Source organism: Callospermophilus lateralis, chromosome 7 (genome assembly GCF_048772815.1).
Source record: "Callospermophilus lateralis isolate mCalLat2 chromosome 7, mCalLat2.hap1, whole genome shotgun sequence".
NCBI classification, from domain to species: Eukaryota; Metazoa; Chordata; class Mammalia; order Rodentia; family Sciuridae; genus Callospermophilus; species Callospermophilus lateralis.
Window position 1 is genome coordinate 21,842,999 of NC_135311.1, and position 25,619 is coordinate 21,868,617.

Sequence of the window (25,619 nt, forward strand, 5' to 3'; positions counted from 1 at the left end):
TCTATCCCAAAGAAGGAAGGAGGAAACAGAATAAATAATAAATGCCATTCTCAAAAGAAGTAATCATCCTTCAACTCCAGATGAGTTGACAGAAAGCTCTAATTTAATTAAATTTAAAAAGCACCTTTTAGGCTGGGAATGTAGTTTGGCGTTAGAGTGCTTGACTAATATTCATGAGGCCTGTGTTCAACAGCACCACAAAAAATGAAAGAGAGAGAGAGAGAGAGCCTTTGTTAAGCACTGATTAGTTCTAGATACTCTGTTAAGCAGTTTGAATATAAAGATATCTAAGACAAGTTTGAGTCCTCAGGTCTTAGAGACTAAGCGGGGATACATATATGTAAAGTTTTAGAAATGTAAATAAAAATTCCAGCTGGGTGTAGTGGCACACACCAATAACCCCGATTGTTTAGGAGGCTGAGGCAGGAGGATCACAAGTTCAAGACCAGCCTGGGCAACATAGTTAGATCCTGTGTTAAAATAAAAAATAGAAAGGGTTTGGGATGTAGCTCAATGGTAGCGTGCCCCTCGGTTCAATCCCTAGTAACCTCCCCCCCACCAAAAAAAATTAGCTCATCACATTTATCTGAGAATTATTTTAAATATTTTTGGTTTGTTGTTGTTGTTGTTGTTGTTGCTTTTGTTTGAGACAAGGTCTCATTAAGTTGCTGAGGCTGACCTCAAACTTGTGATTGATGTCTCAATCTCCCAAATCACTGGGATTACAGGCATGCACTACTGCACTCAACTGGGGACAATCTTAGAGATATAGAATAAGACTAGTACGTGACTGATATTTGATGGAAACATGCCAGAAAAATTTATAAGATTTATTTGCTTTTTAAAAATAAAATTTAAATATATATACCATGAATATCACGGATTCTACACCATAGAAGGAAGGAAACTTCAGGCTGATTCTTCAGCTAAGATTATACAAAATTACTTGTGGAATTTTGGGGACTTAACTAGTGCTTGTTTGAGACCTCCCTTAAAGCTCATACGAAATTCCATTTTTTTCCCCTCAGGTATCTGATGAGGATGAAATTCTACCATCTAAACTTCAAGCTGCCTTGATGCAGATTTTGGAAGATCGAAATGAAATCTTGGCTCAGGAGAAGAATTTTTCACAAGGTAGGAGATATATGGGCCAAAGTCTTAAAAGTTAAGGCAGTAAATACTAAAGTTCAACGCTGTTGTTAAAGGTTGTACAAAAGTTCTATTAGATTCCCTGAACCTTGAAAGCCTTCTTATCAGTTTCCTTGCTAATTCTGTGTATGCCAGGCCTCCTCCTACTGCAGGGCCTTTGCGCTTGCTCCGTTATATTTATAGAATGCTATTCCCCCAGATGTCTACCTGACCCCTACCATTTCTTCTTGTAGGTCCGTGCTCATGTCATTATCTCTCTGAGTTCTTCCTGAACATCCTGCTTAAAATTCTCACCCACTTTCCTAGAGCTCATTAGCCTTTTCCTTGCCTCTTTTATTCCCCCCATTGGTTCTTTTCACCATCTAATAAGCACTTGTTGAATAAATGGGCAAATAGTATTTACTGGGTGCTTACTCTGTACCAGGCATTATACTAAGCATTTAGCATATATTTTATTTCATTCTTTTAATACACTTAGGAAGCAAGTATCATTATGTAATCCCTATTTCACAGATGAGAAAGCTAAGGCTATTTACTGATGGAGAACACTAAGGAAGAAACAGATTTAGAGGAGTAATAAAAAATCTAGTTTTTTTTTTTTTAAGTTTTAGGTATTAATTTGGACATCTAATACCTTGCAGATATCCAACTAGAGATATTACATAGGCATTTATGTATGTTAGGTAGGCATTTATATATATATATATATATATATATATATATGCACATATATGCACATATATGTGAATTTGGGATTCAGAGGAAAAAAATTTGGGCTAGAGACATGCATTAAGAAATTGCTATTTTATGGGGCTTGGGCTGTAGCTCAGCAGTAGAGCACTTGCCTCGAAAGTATGAGGAACTGGGTTCAAGCCTCAGCACCACATATAAATAAATAAATAGATAGATAGATAGATAGATAGATAAAAGGTATTGTCATCTACAATTAAAAAAGGAAAAAAAATGCTATTTTAGCCTGGGGCAGTGGCGCACACCTGTAATCCCAGCAGCTCAGGAGGCTGAGGCAGGAGGATCTCAAATTCAAAGCCAGTCTCAGCAGCAGCAAGGTGCTAAGCAACTCAGCGAGACCCTGTCTCTAAGTAAAATTCAAAATAGGGCCAGGGATGTGACTCAGTGGTTGAGTGCCCCTGAGTTCAATCCCTGGTACCAAAAAAAAAAAAAAAAGAAAGAAAGAAATTGCTATTTTAGGGGTTGGGGTTGTGGCTCAGTGGTAGAGTGCTTGACTAGCATATGTGAGGCCCTGGGTTCATTTCTCAGCACCACATATAAATAAATAAAATAAAGGTCCATTGATAACTATAAATATATATATTTTTTTAAAAAATAAATTGTTATTTTAAAGCTATGGGACCAGATGAGGTTTAAGATTTGAGCCCTGGGTTGATGGACAATAATGTTAGAGTTATGATATTTGGAGGTTGGAAAGAAGAGGAAGATCCAGCAAAGAAAACTTAGAGGAACAACTATAGAAAAACTAGGAGCATATACGTGTAAAAAACCACGTGTAGAGAAAAGACATTTTTTTAAATTTATTTTTATTTGTTATTTTTAGATATATATGACAGAGTGTATTCTAACATGTTATACATATATGAAGTATATGTAAATTTAAAATGAAGGGCTGGGGCTATAGCTCAGTTGGTAGAGTGCTTGCCTCACATGCACAAGGCTCTGGGTTCAATCTCCAGCTCCACAAAAAAAAAAAAAAGTAAAATGAAAGTACAATCATTCTTAAGCCAGAAATAGTTAAGACACTCTTGAAAAAGATCATAATTGAAGGGCTTGTACTAATAGGCATCAGAATCTATTATAAAGTTATAGAAATTCAGATGGTTTGGTTTTGGCGCAGAAATAACATCAAGGGACACCATGAAAAAGAAATTGAAAACAAAAAAAAGCTGAAGACATTTTCAACAAGTCTAACAAAAGAATTGTGTGACTAGAATTTATTTTTTAAAAAAACTCCCATAAGTCCACAAGAAAAGGATAAACAGGGCTGGGGATGTGGCTCAAGCAGTAACGCGCTCGCCTGGCATGCACGCGGAACTGGGTTTGATCCTCAGCACCATATAAAAATAAAATAAAGATGTTGTGTCCACTGAAAACTGAAAAATAAATATTAAAAAAAAGGATAAACAATCCTATGTTAAAATGAGGGAAATGTACCAACTAACATTGTAGAAGAGGAAACGTGGGCTAGGGATGTGGCTCAGTGGAAGAGCACATGCTTAGCATATGTGAAATCCTGAGTTCAATCCCCAGCACCAAAAAAAAAAAAAAAAAAAGAAAAGAAGGAAATATGAAAGGTCCAAAAACATGTGGAAAGGTGTGCAGCTTCATCAAGATCAGGAAAATATAAATTAAAACCACAGTGCACCCAGGCATGGTGGCACTTGATTGCCATCCCAGCAACTTGCCTGTAATCCCAGCAATTTGGGAGGCAGGAATATCTCAAGTTCAAGGCCGACCTTCGAAATTTAGTGAGCCCCTGTCTCAAAGTAAAAAATAAAATGGCTGAGCATATAGCTCAGTGGTAGAGTGTTCCTGAGTTCAATCCTCAGTACCAAAAAATAAAACAAATGCAATGCAATACCATATTTATACTCACTATAGTGGCAAAAATGTTAAAGTCTGACAATCTCAAGTATTGGTGAGATTGTGTAAACTAGTTCAATCACTTTGGAAAAACAAATTGGCCTAACTTAATACAGTTAAAAGTAAATTAAAGGTATACATATTCCACAAGCTAACAAATTAGTTTTTAGATACATACCCTAGAGAACCTATTACATGTGATCGCTAGGAAACAAATACAATAATTTTTTATAGTGAAACTGTATGTGATAGTAAAAACTAAAAACAATCTAAATGCACATTGACAGAAAAATATAATATTAAAAATGAATGTTTAAAACACACATTGAATAAAACAGTAAGTTGAAGAGGAACATAGTCTTATATAGTGTTCAAAGACGTTAAAAAAAACCCTAACAGCATGTTGTTGAAGTGTATACATGTGGAATGAAACTCTCATGTTAAGCAAGAGAATAACAAATACAAAATTACAAATGATGGTAATCCTCTATTAGAGTAGGGGAGTCACCCAGGGAGCTTTGGAGACATGTTGTGTCTTTTTTTCTAAGCTTTGTGGTAAGTTCTTGAGTGTTCATTCCACTGTTGATCTTATGAAATATTCATACATGCAAAAAATGTATAAAGTAGATACCTTAAAATATAAACAAAGTACTGTGGACTGAATTGGAACAAATTATGATTTATGCTTATATAATTATGTAAAAATCAACCTTAATATTAAATCTAACTATAATACATTAATAGATTTTTTTAAAGAGTAGAAGGGTATGGAATAAAAGTTATAGAAAGAACAACATAAGATTTTAAAAAAGGAATTAGATATAAGAAGGCAGAAGCAACATGTATAGACAACTCTTCTAAGAAACATTGTTGTGAAGTGGAAGAGAAATGGGGCAGTCACTGGAAGGAATGGGAAAGTGGGGCAAAACGTTGACAATAAATGCAGTAATGGCCCGTGGATTCTCAACCACAGAAGAAGAGATATAAGAAGAAAGTCCGTTGGACAAAATAAAAACCTAGATTAGAATCAAACTGTGTAACGCAGAAAGAGACATTAGAAATCACCTAGCCAGGCATGGTGGCAAATGCCTGTAATCCAAGCAACTCAGTATGCTAAGGCAGGAGGATAGCAAGGTTGTGGCCAGCCTTGGCAACTTAGGGAGTCCTGTCTCAAAATAAAATAAAAGGGGCTGGAGATGCAGCTCACTGGTGGTGCACTTGCCTAGTGTGAGTGAGGCCCTCCGTTCATTTCCTGGCACTGCCCCCCCAAAATCAATTAATTAATGTAATCTAAAGGACTGGGGTATATCTCAGTGATAGAGCACTTGCCTAGAATGCATGAGACCCTGGGTTCAAATTCCAGTATTGCAAAAAGAAAGGAAGGAAGAAAGAACAAATGAAGTCACCTAATCAGCACCCCGTCACTATACAGGTAGGGGCAGGCCATGAGAGATAAAGTGAGGGTACCCACTATTTTACAGCTATGATATGATAGAACTGACTATACATAGGTTCCTGATTCCCAATCCAGGGTGAAACCCAGATAAAGGAGACATTATGAAGGTGGGGGTGGGAGGACTATTCAGATGGAAGAAAAGTGAGGCCTCTAAGATGAATATGAAATCTCAGCCTGGGATCTGGAGGTAGAGTATACTACAGATTGCAACTGTATATTATAGTAGTTAAAGAATCAGGGCCTGGGGTTGTGGCTCAGTGGTAGAGCGTTTGCCTTTCATGTGTGAGGCACTGGGTCCGATCCTCAGCACCACATTAAAAAAAATAAATAAGCAAAATAAGGGTATTGTGTCCATCTACAACTAAGAAACAATTAAAAGAATCGCCTGATTTGGCCAGGCTCAGTGACGCATACCTGTAATCCTAGCTACTCAGGAGGTTGAGGCAGAAGGATCACAAGTTCAAGGCCAGCCTCAGCAACTGAGACCCTGTCTCAAAATAAAAAGGGCTGGGGTGTGGCTTAGTGGGGGTAGAGTACCCTGGGTTTAATCTTCAATACAAAAAAAATCGTGGTACTTGAGAGTCCAGCATCTTTGCTTACCTGGATAGCATGACCCTGAAGAATTCCTTTGACCATTGGAGCTTTATTTTCCTCAACTATGAAAGAGATATAGTAATACCTACCTCATTATTGTGTTTGTTAAAAGCATTTAATATAATGCCTGGTGTTTCTTAAGCTCTCAACAAATTATTTTTTTACTTTTTTGTTTGCTCATTTTAGATATACAGGACAGTAGAGTGTATTTTGACATATTATACATACATGGAGTATAACTTATTCTAATTAGAATCTCATTCTTGCATTTGTACATGATGTGGAGTTTCACTGGTGGTGTATTCATAAATAAACACAGGAAAGTTATGTCCAATTCATTCTACTGTCTTTCCTATTCCTATTCACCCTCCCTTCCCTTCATTGTTCTTTGTCTAATGCAATAAACTTCTATTTGTCCCTCAGCCCAGCCCTTTATTGTGTGTAAATTATTTTTATGGAATAATCATGGTGAAATATGAGGTGAAAAGTTGAAAGGGAAACATTTGGTGGGAAATATAGTAAATTTGGCTTTAGATGTGTTTTATTTGTTTAAATGTGTTTTGTTTAATTGATTCATAATCTGCCAATTTCCAAAAGGAACCTGATATGGTGATTTTTAAATAAATGGAATTTATGTGCTAATGGGACATCCAAACAATGATCACCCATAGATAGCCAGAAAATGCACAGGTTGAAAACCAGGCTGGAGATCTAAGACTGAGTATCACCAAAATAACCAGTTCTTTCTGTGTGCCAATTTGCTTTTTAAGAAAGGGAATGTTGAAGAGAAGTGTTCTGAGGATCATACTTAGAAGATGAAGAGGTAAAGAAAAATAAATGTTTGGTCTTAAAGGCAAGACAAGAATCAGGGAATCAGGAGAGTATAAAGTTGAGAGAAGAGAAACATGGTGCTGGGCAGGAATGAAGCACAGAGTTTAAAGAAGGGTAAAAATAGAAAAGTCGATTAGATTTGGTTGGTTCTCGCTGGTAACCTTTGAAAGAGCAGTTACCCATGAAACCATAGATGTCCAAAGCAAGATGTAGTAAGAGCCGGGCATGGTGGCACATGCCTGTAATCCCAGCAGCTCAGGAGGCTGAGACAGGAGGATCATGAGTTCAAAGCCAGCCTCAGCAATGGCAAAGTGCTAAGCAACTCAGCGAGACCAAGACTCTGTCTCAAAATAATACAAATAGGGCTGGGGATGTGGCCGAGCACCCCTGGGTTCAATCCCGGGTTATCCCCTACCCCCCCCACCCCGAGGGGGGGAAAAAAAGATGTAATAAGAGTATGTGTGGGAGGAAAATGAAGGTCAGAATATGAGCTATTTTTGCTTTTTGGTGGTCATGGACCATGCAAGAAAGCTAAGAATGAGCATTCCTCAATTTATTCTCCATCTCTTAATGTATGACTTCCATCCCGAGAGCCCGTGTTCCCAGATACTCAACATTTAGGAGATTTTTCTCTTTTCTTCTTTTTCTTTCATTTTGCAGCAGATGTGACACTCAATTCTCTGGTGTCTGAAGCATTTGTCAGGTTTTTTGTGGAGTTGGTTGGACATTATTCTTTGAACATGACTGTCACTGAGCGTGGGGAGCGAGTATTCCAAAGGGAACCATTCCGTAAATCTCACACATCCCGAAGTGTACGCCACTTTCTTGATCTTTTCATGGAGACTCAGATGTTTGCAGGATTCATCCAGGACCGAGAGCTGCGGAAAAGTGGAGTTAAAGGTCAGTTTTAATCCTAGAGTTCTCTTTATTTAGTGATGGCTTAAATAGCGTGAATATAATAATATAATCCAAAAACAATGTAAAGCTATAAGGGCTCAAACTTGGAATTGTTCAGTTTGAGAATTATTTATTTTGTAATATTGAAATAATATACTGGTAATAAGAATAAAGTTTTATTTAACTAATTTCCAGAGCATTGAACGGGTTTACCAACATGAGTTTTCTTTATAGGTTTGTTTGAGGTCCGGGCGCTCCAGTACTTGGAAACAATTCCTGAGTCTGAGCCCAGTGGGGTGAATAGAATTTTGCGGAGTCTTGGTGAGTTGCTGTGATTTACTATAAGAGAAATGTGGCTGAAGGGGGGAAAAATGCTCTCCAGTAAGCAAAGCTCATCCCAAAGGCTTTATAATCAGATTAGTGTAACCTCAAGTAGACTTGAGCAGAAAGCATGACCCTAGTTCCAAAGTGTTTGGGAGAAAAACTCTCAAAGGTTGGAACCCCCATCAGAGTAGCCTGTTCTGATGAAGCTCCCTGAACTGTCCCTTTATGATATAAGTTTCCAAACCATGATTATTAATTCTTTTTAGGCTATGTCTCTTGGATAATCTTATAAAAACTGTGGCCCCTTTTCCCATGCAAATAAATTGTGCATATAATTTTAGGGTGTTTGTGGACTCCCCCAAGCCTATCCATAGACTTCAGATTAAAAACACCTGATTTTGGGGGCTGGGGATGTGGCTCAAGCGGTAGCACACTCGCCTGGCATGCGTGCGGTCCGGGTTCGATCCTCAGCACCACATACAAAACAAAGATGTTGTGTCCGCCAATAACTAAAAAAATAAATATTAAAATTCTCAAAAAAATAAAAATAAAAACACCTGATTTAGAGGAACTCTGAGGCAAAAGATTATGCACTTCATAAAGAAACAGTTATTTATGATTTTTCAAATAGTTATCCAGTATGGTATAAGAACATTGGTGGGCTACCCTAAAACAGCGAAGAACCTGTATTGCATAATATTTATACTGGTCTTTAAAATGTATGTCCCACATTTGATCTTGTACCTAACTAGCTGAGAGACCATAGACAAATAATGCCTTGGGCTGTTGTTTCATCTTTATACCATGGGATTAGATTACATCAGTGGTTCTCAGATGCACTAAAGACTAATCTCCAGAGAGCCTAAGAAATTTCCTCAGGTTCTATGAAATCTCTGGGGAGTATGCTAGGTGATTTTAAATCTAAATCACTGAATTGGATTATGTCTGAGTTTTTTTCTATCTCTGCAGTTAGAAACAGGGATGTTCTGATGGTTAAACACATCAGTTGATATCTTGGTGTGTCAGCTTTTCATTATCATAACAAAATACCCCAAAAAAATCAACTTTAAAAAAGGAAAGATTAATTTTGACTCATAGATTTAGAGGTTGGCTCCAATCCATGGTCAGTTGGCTCCACTCCTTTGGGGCCTGGGGCATGGTGGGAGTGCAGGGGAGAGGAAGCCGCTTACTTCATGGAAGAAGCAAAGAGAGACAGAAAGGGGCCAGGGTTCTAATATCCCCTCAAGGACATGCCCCCCATGACTGACTTTCTTCTTAAAAGTTCTGCCACTTCATAATAGTGCCACAAGCTGGGGAACAAACCTTTACTGCTTCAGCCTTGGGGTACGCTTATTCAAACCATAGGACTTGAGATGAAAGCTCAATTTTTGGGATGTTTTGAATAGTTGAATTATTAATCCCTTACCTCAAATAATTTACTTTAAGTGAAAATAAATTGAGTTAACTTTTTTTTTTTTTGCCTTTTAGGAAGCAAAATGAAATTTCTACAGAAGAAATGAAATCTTTACTTGAATGTCTCCATCCTAAATAGAACAGAAAGTGCCAAAAAAATATTTTTTCTAAGGGCAGGAGGCATTGAAATATTCTACGAAATCCTTGAAATTTTAAAAGGTTAAGGAGCAAGTCAGGCTCTGAAGAAGAAGACTCTCCTGTTGCTGCTGAGTAATTACTGGAGAACTGTTGGGAGTGATCTGGAACTGATGCTCGTTACTCTGCCTCCAGCTTTTCTATTGTGGCCTTTTATGGGCTCATTCTCTGTGTTTTGTGCTTAGTCTGTGAAGGCAAGGGAAAGGCTTGTTGGTATTGCATTTATCCAATAGCTTAAAGATGAGTGTAATGAGAGAAAGGGTGAGTTTTAAGTACTAGAGAGGCCTGATTGAAATGGAAAACATTAGCCTTATACATGTAATTCTCATCTCTGAAATATCATGGCAGCTTGAAACCCATGGGATGTTGGAGCTTACAAACTGGAATATACTTATCATTTGTCTCCAGGCTTTTTTGTTTAATGCCTTCCCGAGGGTAACCTCACTTTATGTGGAAACCCTATTTTTTCAGTACTGTTAATTGAGTTCTTTATAAAAGTAAATATTTTGCAGCTTCTCCTCCACAATGTGTGGCACTTGAATAACTTATACCTCATGTATCAGCATTAAATTTTGAGGAATTATAGCTAATATGGAAATGTCCTTGCAAGGACATTTTTGTGTGTTCACCATTTGCCATGCATTGTAGCATATGTATGTATGTCATCTTATGCAAGTCTTAAAGTTTTGATTTTGTGTCTCCATTTTGCTAATGAAGAAACTGGAATTCAAAGAGGCATAATAATTTGGCCAAAGTTATGCAATTCAGAGCTGATGCTAGAACTTTTATTTTATGAACACAGAGAAATTTGTTAGTCCTACAGATGGAAATTTGAACTCTCTAGGATTATAGCTATTTAAACAGTTTTCCATTAAACATACTAGAGTGAATATTCAGCTCTGAGGATAAGGGATTTTAAAGTACATGGGCCAAGAGAGGGTTTGTTTTTGTGGTGCTGGGGATAGAACTCAGGGCCCCTCACAGTGGTTCTACCATTGGGCTACACCCCCACCATAAGACTCTTCTTTGATTCTCTTAACATCATTGGGCTTTTAACTCTAATTAAATTTGACTCTGAATATAAACATTTCCTGAGCATAACAACTTAGTCACCCAGATCTTTAATATCAAAAGTAGAAGTGATTGGAAAGAGGAATTTGTCAGTGATGGTGCAATTTTCATTGATAATATTATAGAAAATGTCAGTTTTTTTTTTTTTTAACTTTTGCTCATGGTTTTAACTGCCATAGAAAATATTTATTCATACTTTTAAAATCCTTGTACAGTATTGTCATTGTAACCCATTTGGGTGTGCTTCAATGAATCTGGAGTAGATGCCATTTAAGGCTGGTGCTGTGTATAGTTCCTACAGATGTGGGTCCAGGAATAGAACTTAGCCTGTGTCTTCTAAAATCTTGATTAAGCAGCTTACCATACTCCTCCCCATTTAATCTCTTCTTATACTCTTAAGCCTGAGGGAACAATTAGTCATTGAGTGTTTATACCATGGGGGTAGAAAGGTTTACTGTGGTGGATCCTGGTTATCCCTCTGCAGGGAGACTTTGCTTCAGGGATGAGAGTCTTACTCTCCTTCAGGGATGAGTCTTATGTTATCCTTGCAATCTGAAAGTCACTTCCTTTCCTTGGTCTGTTTTATTTTGTTTTCGTAATGTATTGTGAATTCTGGATACGTTTGTAAAAGAATTGCTCAAGATTTGTATAAAATGTTCTTTTAATGAATAAAAACATTTAAAAAACGCACAAATCTCTCGAAGAATTTTAAACAAAATTGTTTAAGATGTAAAGATGTTTTTACTTCACTTAAATCTACAGGTAGCACATTTACTTAATGGTAAATTAGAAAAATAATAATCCGAATCCACCGTAGACTAACCAGTCTTAAATACCGTGGCCAACATTTACAAAGGTCTTCGCAAACAAGACTGGGTCGCTTACACAATGGACAGGGTATGTAGTCTGAGAATCTTCTTTGACCTTTACTTGCTTAGTCAAAGGGAGGCAGCTTAATCTGGGGGCCAGTAGCAAAGAATATGGCTTTGGAAGCAGCTTGAATGGTTAGGAGGCAATGAGTGCTTTTCTATTACCCTAGGTCTTCCTTCCCAGTTGGTACTGGGGATTGAACCCAGGGGGCCCTTTACCACAGAGCTACATCCTGAGCTTTTTTTACTTTTTGAGACAGGTCTAGCTAATTTGTTGAGGCTGGCCTGGAAATTGTGATCCTTCTGCCTCAGCCTCCCTCCTGAGTCACTGGAATTACAGGGGTGCTGCACTGCGCCCAGTCTTAAAGGCAAAATGACTGGGTTTTTTGTGTGCTCTAAAGACAAAATGGCAGGGCTTTTAAAAGTGGGCAACAGGGCTGGGGATGTGGCTCTAGTGGAAGCGCGCTCGCCTGGCATGCGTGCGGCCCGGGTTGGATCCTCAGCACCACATACAAACAAAGATGTTGTGTCCGCTGAAAAGACTAAAAAATAAATTAATTAAAAAAAAAAAAAAAGTGGGCAACAAAGTGCACGAAAATCCCAGCACACGAGTGAAAAGCTTGGGAGAAGGAGGTTAGAGTAAATCGAGCTGAGCTGGGAAACCACTTTCTCATTTCCTGCCATATCCTGCATCCAGTTCCTCCAAAAATCTGAAGGGGCTCTCCTGACAGGAATCGACCTCCTGGAGGTAACAAAAGTCCCAACTCCACTAGACTGCTGCCGTTCACACACAACAAAAAACGCAGCAAACCGAAGACTGAAAATTGGGTCCTTCCGCGGAGACGTCGGCGCATGACGTCACTTCCGACCCAAACGTCATAGCCCTACGATTTCTAGCTGCAGAGCTAGCTTGCCTTCAGATTTAGCAACTGGGCATGCGCTAAAAGTCGTTGCGCGGGTGACGTGGATTACATCAGCGCAGGGCGCAGGCGTAATCAAACGGGACTGAGCCTGCGCAGACTCAGAAAGCACAGGAGAACCTGAAGTCTCTGGAATGGCGGGCACGGGGCTAGTGGCCGGCGAGGTTGTGGTGGACGCGCTTCCGTATTTTGATCAAGGTTATGAAGCGCCTGGCGTGCGAGAAGCGGTGAGTGCGGGCTGCCCATGTGGCTGACAGCGCTCACTGGCCGGTGGCTGAGGAGGCGCGTTATAATTTGTCGCTTGTAACCTGGCCCCTGCTTTTTTTAGGCTGCAGCGTTGGTGGAGGAGGAAACTCGCAGATACCGACCTACCAAGAACTACTTGAGCTACCTCACAGCCCCGGATTATTCTGCATTTGAAGTAAGTGTGAGGCTTCAGCCCTGCGTACGAACGAGGATTCCCATGGATCTTTATTTTGGATTGAGAGCTTTAGCTACGTAAATGTGAATTTTAAAGTCCAGCTTAATTGTTGTTTTCTTAGCTGCTACTTCTGAAAACAGCAGATAGCTAATCCTTGTCCGAGATTCTTATCTGAGAACCGGAGAAGGAACTCTCCTAATGCAGAAACTCTCCTCGAACGCTCCTATTGCAAAAATCTCTGGATATATTCTCAAAGGGATCCTCTTCCCTCCAGATCCACTGTGCAGCAAGTAATCTAGGGTTTTTAATATATGTAGGCTTAATTGCCAATGCTCTTTAGAACCACTGGAGGGCGACATTTTTATCAAAGCCTAGATATTTACCAAATGTGTGTGAATGAGTGGACAAACCACGTCTAAGTATATACCATTTTAAATGTTTAACGTAGAAGTGCACCCAAGATACTAGTTAGGATCTAATCAGCTAGCCAAAATGTAAAATGTCATTTCTGGACTATTGGATAACATTTCAACATATTTAGAGGTTTTATTTTCCCCAAATATGTGACCATTTATTTATGAAAGGATTGTGTTATCAAAAGGTAGTACAGAGCTAGGGCTGTAGCTTAATGATAGAGCACTTGTGGAACCCGGCAAAGCTGGGGGTCCAATGGCCATCACCACACACAAGCACACAAACACCCAAGGTACCAGTTATTTGCTGGTCTGTTTCGTGTTGCACCAAGTATCCTATCCTAGATACCACAGGTCAGTCACTTCAGATGACCTGGTGATGCAGTCAGTAGAGAAGGAAACATATATATGAGGGTGCTGCTGGTATAAGGGGGTATAAAGTCATTAGTAAATAGGAGTACACACAATAGCATAGTATACCTGGGCATGGTGGCACATGCCTATAGTCCTAGCTATTCCAGAGGCTAACAATAACAAGTTTAAGGCCAGCCTGGGCAATAAATGAGCAAGACTGTGTCTCAAAATAAAAAGTTAAAGAAGTTAGGAGTGCAGCTCAGTAGTAGAATGCTTACCTAGCATGTGGGAGGCCCTGGGTTAAATCCCCAGTACCATTAAAAAAAAAAAAAAAAAGTATAGTAAATACATTCAACTAGTAACATAGTTGTATACTGTCATTCTTAAATAATGACTGACAGTGTCATAGGTTTGCACAGCATCTCCACAAACACATGTATTGCACTATGACATTAATATGACACTAGACATAGATATTTTTCAGCTTCATTGTAATCGTTTGGTGTCACCTTCGAATATGTGGCCCATCATTGCTATTTTCCCATGTTTTCTTTAAGTTGTCTATTATTATTATTACTTGTTGTTGTTTGTTTTGGTGGTACCAAGGATCAAACCCAAGTCCTCATGCATGGTAGTGAAGTGCTCTACCCCTGGGCAACTTCCAAGGCCGACTGGCCTTTTTCTTCCTTCCCTCCTTCCTTCCTTCCTTCCCTCCTTCCTTCCTTCCTTCCTTCCCCCCCTCCCTCCCCCCCTCCCTCCCCCCTCCCTCCCTCCCCCTTCCCCCCCTCCCTCCCTCCCTCCCTTCCTCCCTTCCTTTCTTTCTTTTCTCCCAGGGCTATTTAACCACTGAGCCACATCCCCAGCCCTTTTCTGATATTTTATTTAGAAACAGCATCTCTCTTGAGTTGCTTAGTTCCTCACGAACCTGCTGAGGCTGGCTTTGAATTTCAGTCCTCCTGCCCGAGCCTCCTTAGCTGCTGGGATTACAGGTGCACCACTGCACCTGTCTAGACTTGAACTTTCGATCCTCCTGCCTCATTCTCCCGTGTAGCTGTGATTGTAGCCATGTACAATCATGCCCCATCATACCACCATTGCTTCCTTATTCTGATTTCTGGAGGTTTCAGATAATAACATTCAATCATAATCTTTTTTTAATATTTATTTTTTAGTTGTAGTTGGACACAATACCTTTGTTTGTTTATTTTTTATGTGATGCTGAGGATCAAACCCAGGGCCTCACACATGCTAGGCAAGCTGTCTGCCACTGAGCCACAACCCCAGCCCTCAATCACAAACTTTTTAATACTTTAATTTGTTTAATCATTTTCTCTCCCTCTCTTAAATATAACATACTTCCTGTGTTAGTAACTAGCATAATGATTATTTAACCCTTTCTCAATTATACTTGGTAATAGTATACTGGACTCACTATCTCACTTAGTCTACAGAATGGCCCTGTGAACTATATAACTCCTTATTTACCATTTTCAGTGAAACAGGGTCTGGCTCTGTTGCCCAGGTTGGCTGCAAACCCTAGGCTCAGATTCCTCCTGATTCATCCTTTCACATAGCTAGACTAGAGGCATAAACTACTCTTCCAGGCTGATAGCTATTTATATCCCATTTTTTAGATAGTAAAACTGAAGTTTAGAAAAACTAACTTAATTCACCAAGACATTGATTGCTTTTCAAACTGCCTTGAAAACTACTCTCCCTTTAATATCTGTGCTGAGTATTAGAGAACAGGATAGGCAAGGCCCATACCCTCACAGAGCTTGTATTCTAGAGTATTGAGACAGACAAATCAGGAAATCCCAAATTCTTGATAAATGCTATACAGAAAATTAAAATAGTGATGTGATAGTGACTGATTGACTACTCTAGATTGGGTGGTTGAGGGAGGCCTTAATTTTAAGCTGCAATGTGACAACTCCCCCCTGAACAGGAACCTTTTTGTCATCTTCATTGCCTGGCACACAGTAGGTCCAGATGATGATCAATGGATGTGTAAACAGCTTCCAAGGCAGTTTTATATCGTGAATGCTTACCATGTGTTCAACATGCCTAGAGTTTTCTGCTTTGTTTTGTTCTGTGTTTTGATAAATCTTTTGCTTACTGGCCATGTAAGTTAGAAAAAGGCTCCTTTGTAACTTGCCTGCATTTTTGTAGGTTCTCTCTTAGCTAATTGTTAGTTGTTATTCTTTGTCATTGTGTATAATCTTGAAGCTAAAAAGCCCTGGTTTTGTGCAAAAAAAACAAGATAACCGTATGTTTTTTTCTTAAGAGTTGTGTATAGTTCAGCAAACCCCAGAACAGCTTTCTCCAACAAGAAATGCTTAATGTAAAATTTGTCAAAAGAAATGTGGGTTTCTGGAAGGCCTTCTTTAACTTCTTCTACTGAGATTGTTGGGATAGTTGAAGCCCTCAGACAACTGAAATTGTGTGAAGTGACCTAAGTATTACTATAAATAAGTATTTTAGAGTTGGGCTCATAATCTTAAAGCAAAGTATTTTATGCCTTAAGTCCTCTCCCTTCTTCCTCCACTGTCAAAAAGTGCTCAGGTTGATAGTTCTTAACCCAGCTTCACTTGACAGTCAACTAATGTTAAAAACAAAAATAAGACCAGGCATGGTGGCACACACCTGTCATCCCAGTGGCTCAGGAGGCTGAGGCAGGAGGATTGTGAGTTTAAAGCCAGCTTCAGCAAACATGAAGCACTAAGCAACTCAGAGAGACCCAGTCTCCAAATAAAATACAAAATAGGGCTGGGGATGTGGCTCAGTGGTCAAGTGTATCTGAGTTTAATCCCCGGTACCCCCAAAAAAATAATACAACTGAGCTCAGTGGTGCACGCCTGTAATCCCAGCTACTTGGGATGCTGAGGCAGGAGATTCCAAGTTTGAGGCCAGCCTCAGCAATTTAGCAAGACCATCTCTCAAAACTTAAGAAAGATCTGGGATGTAGCTCAGTAGTAGAGCATTTGCCTAGCATGCACAAGGCCCTGGGTTCAGTCCCCTGTACTGAACCAAAAATAAGTAGGATCATGTCTAGGCTCCACCTGAGACCAATTAAATGGGAATAAGAAAAAGAGGGGTGAGTTTGGGGGTTTTTTGTTTTTGTTTTGTGGTGCTGGGGATTGAACTCAGGGCCTTGTACATGCGAGGCAAGCAGTGTACCTACTGAGCTATCTCCCCAGTCCAGGGGTGAGATATTACTGGGATTAAAATTATTTGCAGAGTCCCAGAAACACTATTTTTTTTTTTAAGTAATCCTTTCTTGGGAAGTCTAATAGAGTAGAGGAAGAAGAATGGGAGAGATGAGGGAGGTTGGGAGGGAAAAAGGGGGGATCATGAACTGAAATTAATTTCCATGCATGTTATTATGAGTTTGTCAGGATGAACCCAGCTACTATGTACAATGATAAAGCTTTAATTATTTAAAAAAAAAAAGAAGAAGAAGAAGAAGAATTATTCCTTTCTTTTGTGGGCTTCTTTATATATACCACCTTTCCTGCCTGAGTATGATTAAAGCATGTGTATGTTCAGATCCTAAAAAGAATTTCTCCCCAGTACTGGGGATTGAATCCAGGGGTGCTCTACCACTGAACTGTACCCCCAGCCCTTTTTATTTATTTTTTTTTATTTGAGGCAGGATCTCCTTAAGTTGCCCAGGCTGCTGTCAAACCAAACTTGAAATCTTCCTACCTCAGCCTCCCAGGTCACTGGAACTATAGGTGTGTGCCACCATGCCCAGCCTGGAAAGCATTTAATCCAGAGAAGGATTTAGGGATGGCTGGGGTGTAGCTTAGTGGGAGAGCATGTACTCAGCATGCGCTAGGCCCTGGGTTCAGTCCCCAGCACCTAAAAGAAGAATTGGGAGAAGGAAAATGATCCATTATAATGGGTAATATAAATACCTGAGTAGATTAAATTCATTATTTGGTGATTATTAATTTCAGTTTGATTATTAATTTCAGTATGAATTTGGAAATAATTTTTTCTCTGATTTATATATTAGACTGACATAATGAGAAATGAATTTGAAAGACTGGCTGCCCGACAACCAATTGAATTGCTCAGTATGAAACGGTAAGAATGTTAAAATGGAAATTTAGAAGTTATTTGTAGTAACTCATTAATAATGAGCTGAAATTTATGAAGAGTGTATTTGCTGGCTGTATTGACAGTGTAAAGATACTGAGAACAGAGTAGGCTCTAAACGCAAACAAGTATTATGTTCCTTACCAATTTTTTTCTCTAGAACAGATATCATTTACAAAAACTGGTAGCAAAATTTTTTGGAACCTAGGTTTTTCTTTTATATATTAAGACTTTTTCAGAAACATTTTTCTTTTTAAAGATGATAAGGCATGGGGAGGTAGCTCAGTTGATACAGTGCTTGCCTTGCATGCACAAGGCCCTGGGTTCAATCCCCAGCACCACAAAATTTAAAAAGAAAAGGTGATGAGGCAGAAGCTAGGTATGGTGGCTCATGCTTGTAATCCCAGCAGCTCAGGAGGCTGAGGCAGAAGGATCTCAAGTTCAAAGCCAGCCTCAGTAACAGCTAGGCACTAAGCAACTCAATGACACCCTATCTAAATAAATAAAATGCAAAATAGGACTGGGAATGTGCCTCAGTGGTCCAGTGCCCCTGAGCTACTACTGCACAGGGTCTTGCAAGTATGAAGAGAGATTGGACTGAACTTCCAGTCACATTTAATAGCTAATATGGTAGTTCTTTATGTGAATATGATATAGTTTACTTAACTGATTTACATTGATGTAAATTTTTACATTGATGTAAACTTTTTTTGTTTGTTTGTTACCATATACAATGGTGCTAAATCTCATTTGTAGGAGCTGAGATTGTGGCTCAGTGGTAGAGCACTCGCCTAGCATGTGCGAGGCCCTGAGTTCGATCCTCAGCACCACATAAAATAAAATAAAGATATATTTTAAAAATAAATAAATAAATCTCATTTGTAAATTGATTGTGTCTTAGGATTAATAGGTTTCTTTTTTTGTAAGGTCTGCATCTTCAGTCTTATGTAGTTTTATATAGTGTGCGTGAATGCATGGGGCATTTTATTGGGAAGAAGCATAAAAACTTGGCAGTAAATGTGGGTTTATTTTATTTTGTTGTTTAATTTCAGATACGAACTTCCAGCCCCTTCCTCTGGTCAGAAAAATGACATTACCGCATGGCAAGAATGTGTAAACAATTCTATGGCCCAGTTAGAGCATCAGGCAGTTCGAATTGAGAATCTGGAACTAATGTCTCAGCATGGATGTAATGCCTGGAAAGTATATAATGAGTAAGCTGCTTTTCACCCATCCTACCCAAAACTTTAATATTTTTTAAAAGTATGGGAGACTGGGTAACAGACAAGGGATAAAAAAATAATAAAACTAGATTTGACTTGGGATCGTGTCCTAGATCTAATCCCTATGAAAAGCCAGTACTTTGAGACCCATCTAAATTTAAGAGTGCTCATGAGGCCTGACTTTTAACTACCACATTTACTGTAGAATGATGTAAGAAAATGGGTTGTGAGGGCCAGTATACAAATCACCTGACAGACTGTAATCCTTAATGTTAGGGATTCTCATTAGTGATTCTCATTAGTCCCAGTGAACACTGAATTAAATACCATATCGTATCTCTAGAAGTATTTATATGTATACACACATACATCTCACATAAGTTATTTTAGAAACAACTAATTCTAGTGGATTTTTTTAATAAAAAACTAATTAATTAATTAATTAATTGTAACTAATTAATTAATTGTAACTAATTAAAACAAATTAAGAAAAAGAAAAGAGAAAACAAACTGGGCACAGTGGTGCACACCTGGCAGGTGTATCATGAGTTCAAAGCCGGCCTCGGCAATGGCGAGGCACTTAGCAACTCAGGCCCTATCTCTAAATAAAATACAAAAATTCGGCTGGGGATGTGGCTCAGTGGTTGAGGCCCCTGAGTTCAATCCCCAGTATCCAAAAAAAAGAGAGAAAATGAACTTAAGAAGTATAAAGTATCACGCTTAAGACGCTTTGCTAATAGATGCCAAACTTGAAACGTAAACTCTGTCCTCTGGGCTTCTCTTTATGAGAGCAAAAATAAAAAGGCAGAGCATCTCCTTGCTCAGCCTCAACTGGGAATGTGCATACCTAGGATCTCAAGAGTTTTCACTGGTGTACAGATATTCATGAATGACTATAAAACATTGCAAATAGTAATTTGGGGGCTATAAATAAAGTAGGTACACAGACTCAAAATATGGAGTTTGTTAATAATGACAATCAAACTATAAATAGAGAACTAATACCAGAAAGGATTTTGCTGGCAAAACAACCCATTGAGCTCTCATTTCTGTTCCAAGTAATGAGCTTTAGCTTTAGTATTTATTCTCTATCTAGACTTCAGTTTTCTTGTCTGTAAAATTCAATAGTTAGATTATCTCTGTGAGGGGCTGGGGATATAACTCAGCTGGTAGAGTGCTTGCCTCGTAAGCATACGGTCCTAGGTTTGATCCCCAATACTACAAGAAAAAAGAAATTATCTCTGTGGTTCCTTTGAGCTTCATGAGTATATGTAAAACTGTTAGACTGTTTCCTTAAACAATTGTATAAAATAAAGCCATAATAGATACCTTTTGTATGATCTTCAGAATTATAAGTTTCTATTGCCAAATCGTGATCCAATGGACAAAACCCAGAATTTGGGAAACTACAAGACAAACATTTCAGCTTCTTTTATGAATATATAAAAGAAAGGAAGGGTCAAAAGAAAGAATAGGATCTGGATGATGAAGAAATTTAAGAGAGAGATCAGTTAAGAAAACTTGTTTCACAAGAAGAACAGCATGATTCCTGTCCTCAAGGAGCTCTGTATATCGTTAAGGAAACAAATTCTAGGCCAAGGAACCAGTAATCGGCGATTTGGGTGTCCAAAAATGAAGAACATAGGTACAGGGGAGGAACCATTAAATTCAAGAGAACATTGATTCCGGTCTGCCTGTCTTCCCTGATTGAAATTCTGCCTATCGTACTCTGTGCCTCTTCTTGGTAACTATGGTGGACGTTACTCATTTTTCCTTTAATCACATAGTATTCCTCACTGTTGAACATTGTCCTAAGCTTTTTTTTTTTTTGTCTCCTCCAAACTCAATAGAAGCTTTTCCAGAGGAAGAATACTATGCAAAAATACTATATTTTGTCAAAATAAATTTAAGAAGGAGGATGGAACAGGAAGAAGACAACAAATAACCTTTCAGGGAGAGGCTGTTTGAAGACCAAATCATGAGAGAATTGCATTTAGTGCAAGAAAACCAGTCGGTAGAGGTAGGAAGTTGACTCAGGGCAACAGCAGAAAATTTGAGTTAGAAAATCAGGAAACACATGTGGGAAGCTCCGGTTCAATGCCCAGCCCTGCAGCACAACTAGGAAACAGTGTTAGTCTGGAGCAACAGTACCATCAGGCCAGAGGTGTTCAAGTGGCTTGTGAATTATGTCTCAGTAAAGCTGTTGTTTAAGTTTATTGAAGTCTACCATCAAATCACTTCCAGTAATAATGATCACATGGTACTCTATTGAACTTTTCCCCTATGTTAGTGAGAAGTGACCTGGACTGATACCTGAATCTCTAGCCTCCTACTACAGCTTCTTTTTCAGTTTTTAGTAGAAACCAGAGTTGAATAAGACAAGACTAATGTAGATATGAAAATCGAGATATAAAAGAATATTGAGAATGAGATCTGGATGGTGAAGAAATTTAAGAGACAGGTCAGTTAAGAAAACTTGTTTCACAAGGAGAACAACATGATTCCCATCCTCAAGAAGCTCCATATTGAAAAATAGGTATATCAGATATTTTTCATCTTCTTGATGAAAAGAAGTTATGATAAGCCAGGAAGAAGTGTTCAGTGCCTGTAATCCAAGGAGGCTGAAGACACGAGGATCATTTGAGCCCTGGAGTTCAAGGCCAGCCTGGAAAGCATAGTCGACCTATCTCCAAGAAAAAAAAATCATATAACAGTTTAAGAAATGACATAAGTACTCAAAATGAAAGTATCTGTAAGCTGCTTAGCTCTAGAATTTAAAAGACCTGAAATCCAACCAGGCACGGTAGTGTACGCCTATAATCCCAGCAACTTGGGAGGCTGAGACAGGAGGATCACAAATTCAAGGCTAGCCTCTGCAACTTAATGAGACCCTGTCTCAACATAAAACAGAAAAGGCTGGCTGGGATTTAATTCAGTGAAATGCCCCTAGGTTCAGTCCCTAATATGAAAAAAACAAAATAACCAACCTGAAATGTCTAACACCTGTATTATCTTGATCAAGTTACTTGATCCTTGTAAGCCTCGTTTTATTCACATGTGTAACTGGAATAATAAATCATTCCCTATCTCAATTCCTGTGAGAATAAAATTAGTTAATGTTTATGGAGTATCTAATGTATTGGGCACAGAGATCTCATTGTTTAGTAGTAGGAAAATGTAACTTTGTGTGAACCTAGGTAGTTTAGCTGGTACCATGAGGTCTTAATGTTCCTTAATCTGATTTTCCTTTTCTCCTTCTTTAGAAATCTAGTCCATATGATTGAACACGCACAGAAAGAGCTTCAGAAGTTAAGGTAAATTGTTCTTCCTGTTGTTTTAGAATAAAGTTTAAGCAAACCCTTAATAGACAGTGGAAGAAAAAAGAAAGCAATAAGACTATAGCCATATGACAGTAAACACTGGTCAGTCTGTCCAGCATCTAGCACTGGATTTGTCCTTCCTGAGAGGAAGGGAAATAGGCTTAAAATCTGAAAACATTTCTACCAGGTCATACAACTTGCAAGTCTGCAGGCATAGAAAAGGGACTTTAAAAGAGGGGGAACATTGTAGAATAACGTGTAACCTGATTTATATAAAAACCGGTCTTTGCATACGTGTGCACAGAGGAAAGAACCTAGGACACCCACTGTCTTTTTGTTTCCTGTTGCAAACAGCATAATACCTCACTCTGGGTATGTTTTAAAGAAAAGAGGTTTATTTTGGCTTACAGTTCTGGAAATCCAAGGTCAAGGGGTACATCTGGTTATAACCTTGCTGGCAGAGTCCCAGCGTGGTGCAGGACATCACATGGCAAGAGACGGGGAAGTGGCACATGTGTGTGTTCAGGTCCCTTTCTCACTGTTAAAAAACCTGGTGTATTCAGTATTTGGGGCTCCACACTGTTACTGTCTAATCCTAATCATCTCTCACCTTGCAAAGGCCCACCCCAACCACCATAGTTCAATTAACTTTTGACTGTTGATAATGCACAGTGGAGGTTAAACTTCAACATGAATTTTGGAGGGGACAGTCCATATTTAACATTGCCCCCACCAAAAACTCAACAGCATTTACTAGGAAGTGGGAGAAATGCAGGGGAGGAAGGACTTCTGATTTGTAATTTATGTGTACATGTTAACTAGAAGAAAGCTCACTCCTAAAACTAGTCCATGATTGTGTATCTATCTGTTCTAAGGACATTAAAGGTATTCTTATGTTGACTATTTGTGTATGTGTCTATTCTAAAGAGATTAAAGACATTTTCACATTGACTGTTACTTTTTCTGTTTATTTTACTCTTAACGTTAAAATGTAGTTGGGTTGTGTAAATAACTTTTTGCAGGAAACATATTCAGGACTTAAACTGGCAACGAAAGAACATGCAGCTTACAGCTGGATCTAAATTAAGAGAAATGGAGTCAAAGTGAGTGTCAATAATTCCATCATGTTTCAAACTGCTTATCCCTTTCTGTGATCAGGATTCAGTAAGATTCAAACAGTATTCACATGGAATTCCACAGGTGGCAGATGCTGTTTCTAAATCTGCCCTTCACTATTTCAAAATCTGCACCTTTCTGAGTGTAGAAAGCAAAAAAGAGTTACAAACAAGAATTGGACCACTTGGGGCTGGGGATGTGGTTCAAATGGTAGCGTGCTCGCCTAGCGTGCATGAAGCACTGGGTTCGATTCTCAGTATCACATAAAAACAAAAGAAAGATATTGTGTCCACTAAAAATAAAAAATAAATAGATAGATAGATAGATAAGAATTGGACCACAGCTAATGATCTGGTCTTAGAGTACCTGTCATGTTTTTAGTCCAGTATTTCTGGCTCTTTATAAGACCTACTTGTATTCTAATTGTTTTATTGTTTACTTTTTGTCAGCATTGAGAATTAAACCCTAGGCCTCCCACATGCTAAGCTGGCATTCTGTACCATGACTAGCCCCACCCCACCCCCTTTGTGTGTGTGTGGGGGGGTACTGGGGGTTAAATCCAGGCCCTTGCACATTCTAGACAAGTGCTACACTCCCAGACCTTATATTTTATTTTGAGACAAGGTCTTGCTGAGTTGCACACACTGGCCTCAAACTTGTGATCCTCCTGCCTTAGCTTCCCAAGTAGCTGAGATTATAGCCTCCTTGAGATTTTTTTAGGGGAAAGCGAACCTTCCTTAAATCTGCAGTTTATTTTTTATCAGTTCTAGAATTGTTTCCACCATTTTTCTATAATTGTTGCTTCTGCCCTATTTTCTCTTCTACTAACCCAATACTGTCTTTCAATACTTTCTTGTCTTTTCTGTCTTATTGATTTGCTATTTGTTTCTACTTACTTTTTTATTAATTATACTTCTTATTTTGAAATAATTGTAGATTCACTTGAAATTGTAAGAAATAATAAATGAGGAATGAAATCAACCAAATATGTTATGTCCATGTATGAATATACCACAATGAATCCCACTTACAAATATAACATACTAATTAAAACAGTAGTAGTAGTAATAGAAGGGAGATCAGTAGAGTATAGCAAGCAGGACGGGGGAATGAGATTGATCAAATTATGTGCATATACAAATACGGCATAATGAATTTCACTATTATAAAGTGCCAATTAAAAAAAATAATATAGAGGCACTCGGGAGGTTGAAGCAGGAGGATTGGAAGTTCAAAGACAGCCTGGATGAGGTGAGACGCTGTCTCAAAATAAAAAGGCCTAAGTATCTGGCCAGTGGTGGAGTGCTTGGCTGGCATATGCAGAACTCTGGGTTTGGCCCCAGTACTGCAAAAAAATAAATAATACAGAGAAAGTCTCTGTACCTCTCACCTATTTTTTCACAATTGTGTCTCAGTTTTTTTAAATGAAAAGTTAAGTGTTATAACCCTGAATGAAATTGTACATACATTTAAAATTAAATCTTCTAAGAGAAATCTTATTTTGAGTAATATTTTCATTTTCTTTTCTTTCATTTTTTAGTTGGGTATCCCTGGTCAGTAAGAATTATGAAATTGAACGGACTATTGTGCAACTAGAAAATGAAATCTTTCAAATTAAGCAGCAAAATGGAGAGGCAAACAAAGAAAACATCCGGCAAGATTTCTGAAAAGACTAATTTGATGGGTAGAAAGGAAGAAAAGTTGGGCTTTCACAGAATGTCAGACATCTGAACTTACTCTGAAATATGAAGAACAGCCTTTCGTGGAAACGATTGATGGTCAAATGTTTAGAAACCACAAACGATGTGGACTTTTGTATTAACTCTATTTGTATATCTTAATGAAATAAAGATTTTCAACTTGGTAGTACTTTTATAGTTGTGGGAAAAAACTTCAGGCTTTCAAAATAAGTATGGCCTTAGAATAGTATTGTTTCTTAGCACTAATTTTGAGCTACTTGGACCATGTTTGTAACCAAGGCTTTCAACTGGTACAAGATGTTGGGAGCTTTTGGGGGGTAATGATTTTGACAATAAAGAAGTAGTTATACAAGAGGCCAAGGCAGGAGGATTGCAAATTGAAGGCTAAAATAAAAAAGGCTAGGATGTAGCACAGTGGTAGAGTTCCTCTGGGTCTGATCCCAGTACCAGGCCGGGGGTGGGGGGTGGGGAGAAAAGTAGTACTAAACTCAATTTTTACTACCAAATGTGGTGGTTAATCTTGGTTGTCAGCTTGATTACATCGAGAAATTCCTAGAAAATTGGTGCCAAGAAGTGAGGTCATTGCTGTGAGTGTACTAATGATATAGTTCAGAAGCTTTCAAAATTGGTTTG

At 38.6% G+C, this 25,619-nt stretch overlaps 2 protein-coding genes across 4 annotated transcripts in view; both read left to right on the forward strand.

Annotated features, from left to right (window-relative positions):
* Nucleotides 1–11,157, forward strand: part of Dennd2c (DENN domain containing 2C) — a 79,483-nt gene extending 68,326 nt beyond the window's left edge. The window contains exons 16-19 of one of the 2 annotated variants that reach the window (XM_076862897.1): nucleotides 1,029–1,134; nucleotides 7,307–7,546; nucleotides 7,778–7,864; nucleotides 9,356–11,157. In XM_076862897.1, coding sequence (XP_076719012.1) covers nucleotides 1,029–1,134; nucleotides 7,307–7,546; nucleotides 7,778–7,864; nucleotides 9,356–9,387 — 465 coding nt within the window. In that variant the 3' untranslated portion in view covers nucleotides 9,388–11,157. The remainder of the gene's footprint in view (nucleotides 1–1,028; nucleotides 1,135–7,306; nucleotides 7,547–7,777; nucleotides 7,865–9,355) is intronic. The other variant, XM_076862898.1, reaches the window with a different exon arrangement.
* Nucleotides 11,158–12,427: 1,270 nt separating this feature from the next.
* Bcas2 (BCAS2 pre-mRNA processing factor) lies at nucleotides 12,428–25,152 on the forward strand. Of its 2 annotated transcripts, XM_076861551.1 has the most exons (7): nucleotides 12,428–12,562; nucleotides 12,664–12,756; nucleotides 17,545–17,615; nucleotides 18,680–18,841; nucleotides 22,114–22,164; nucleotides 23,193–23,273; nucleotides 24,827–25,152. In XM_076861551.1, exons 1-7 carry the CDS (start codon nucleotides 12,470–12,472, stop codon nucleotides 24,951–24,953), a joined length of 678 nt encoding a protein of 225 aa, XP_076717666.1. In that variant the 5' UTR covers nucleotides 12,428–12,469; the 3' UTR covers nucleotides 24,954–25,152. The 2 variants fall into 2 exon arrangements, with proteins under 2 accessions (XP_076717666.1, XP_076717667.1); XM_076861552.1 differs by lacking the exon at nucleotides 23,193–23,273.
* Nucleotides 25,153–25,619: the final 467 nt, after the last annotated feature.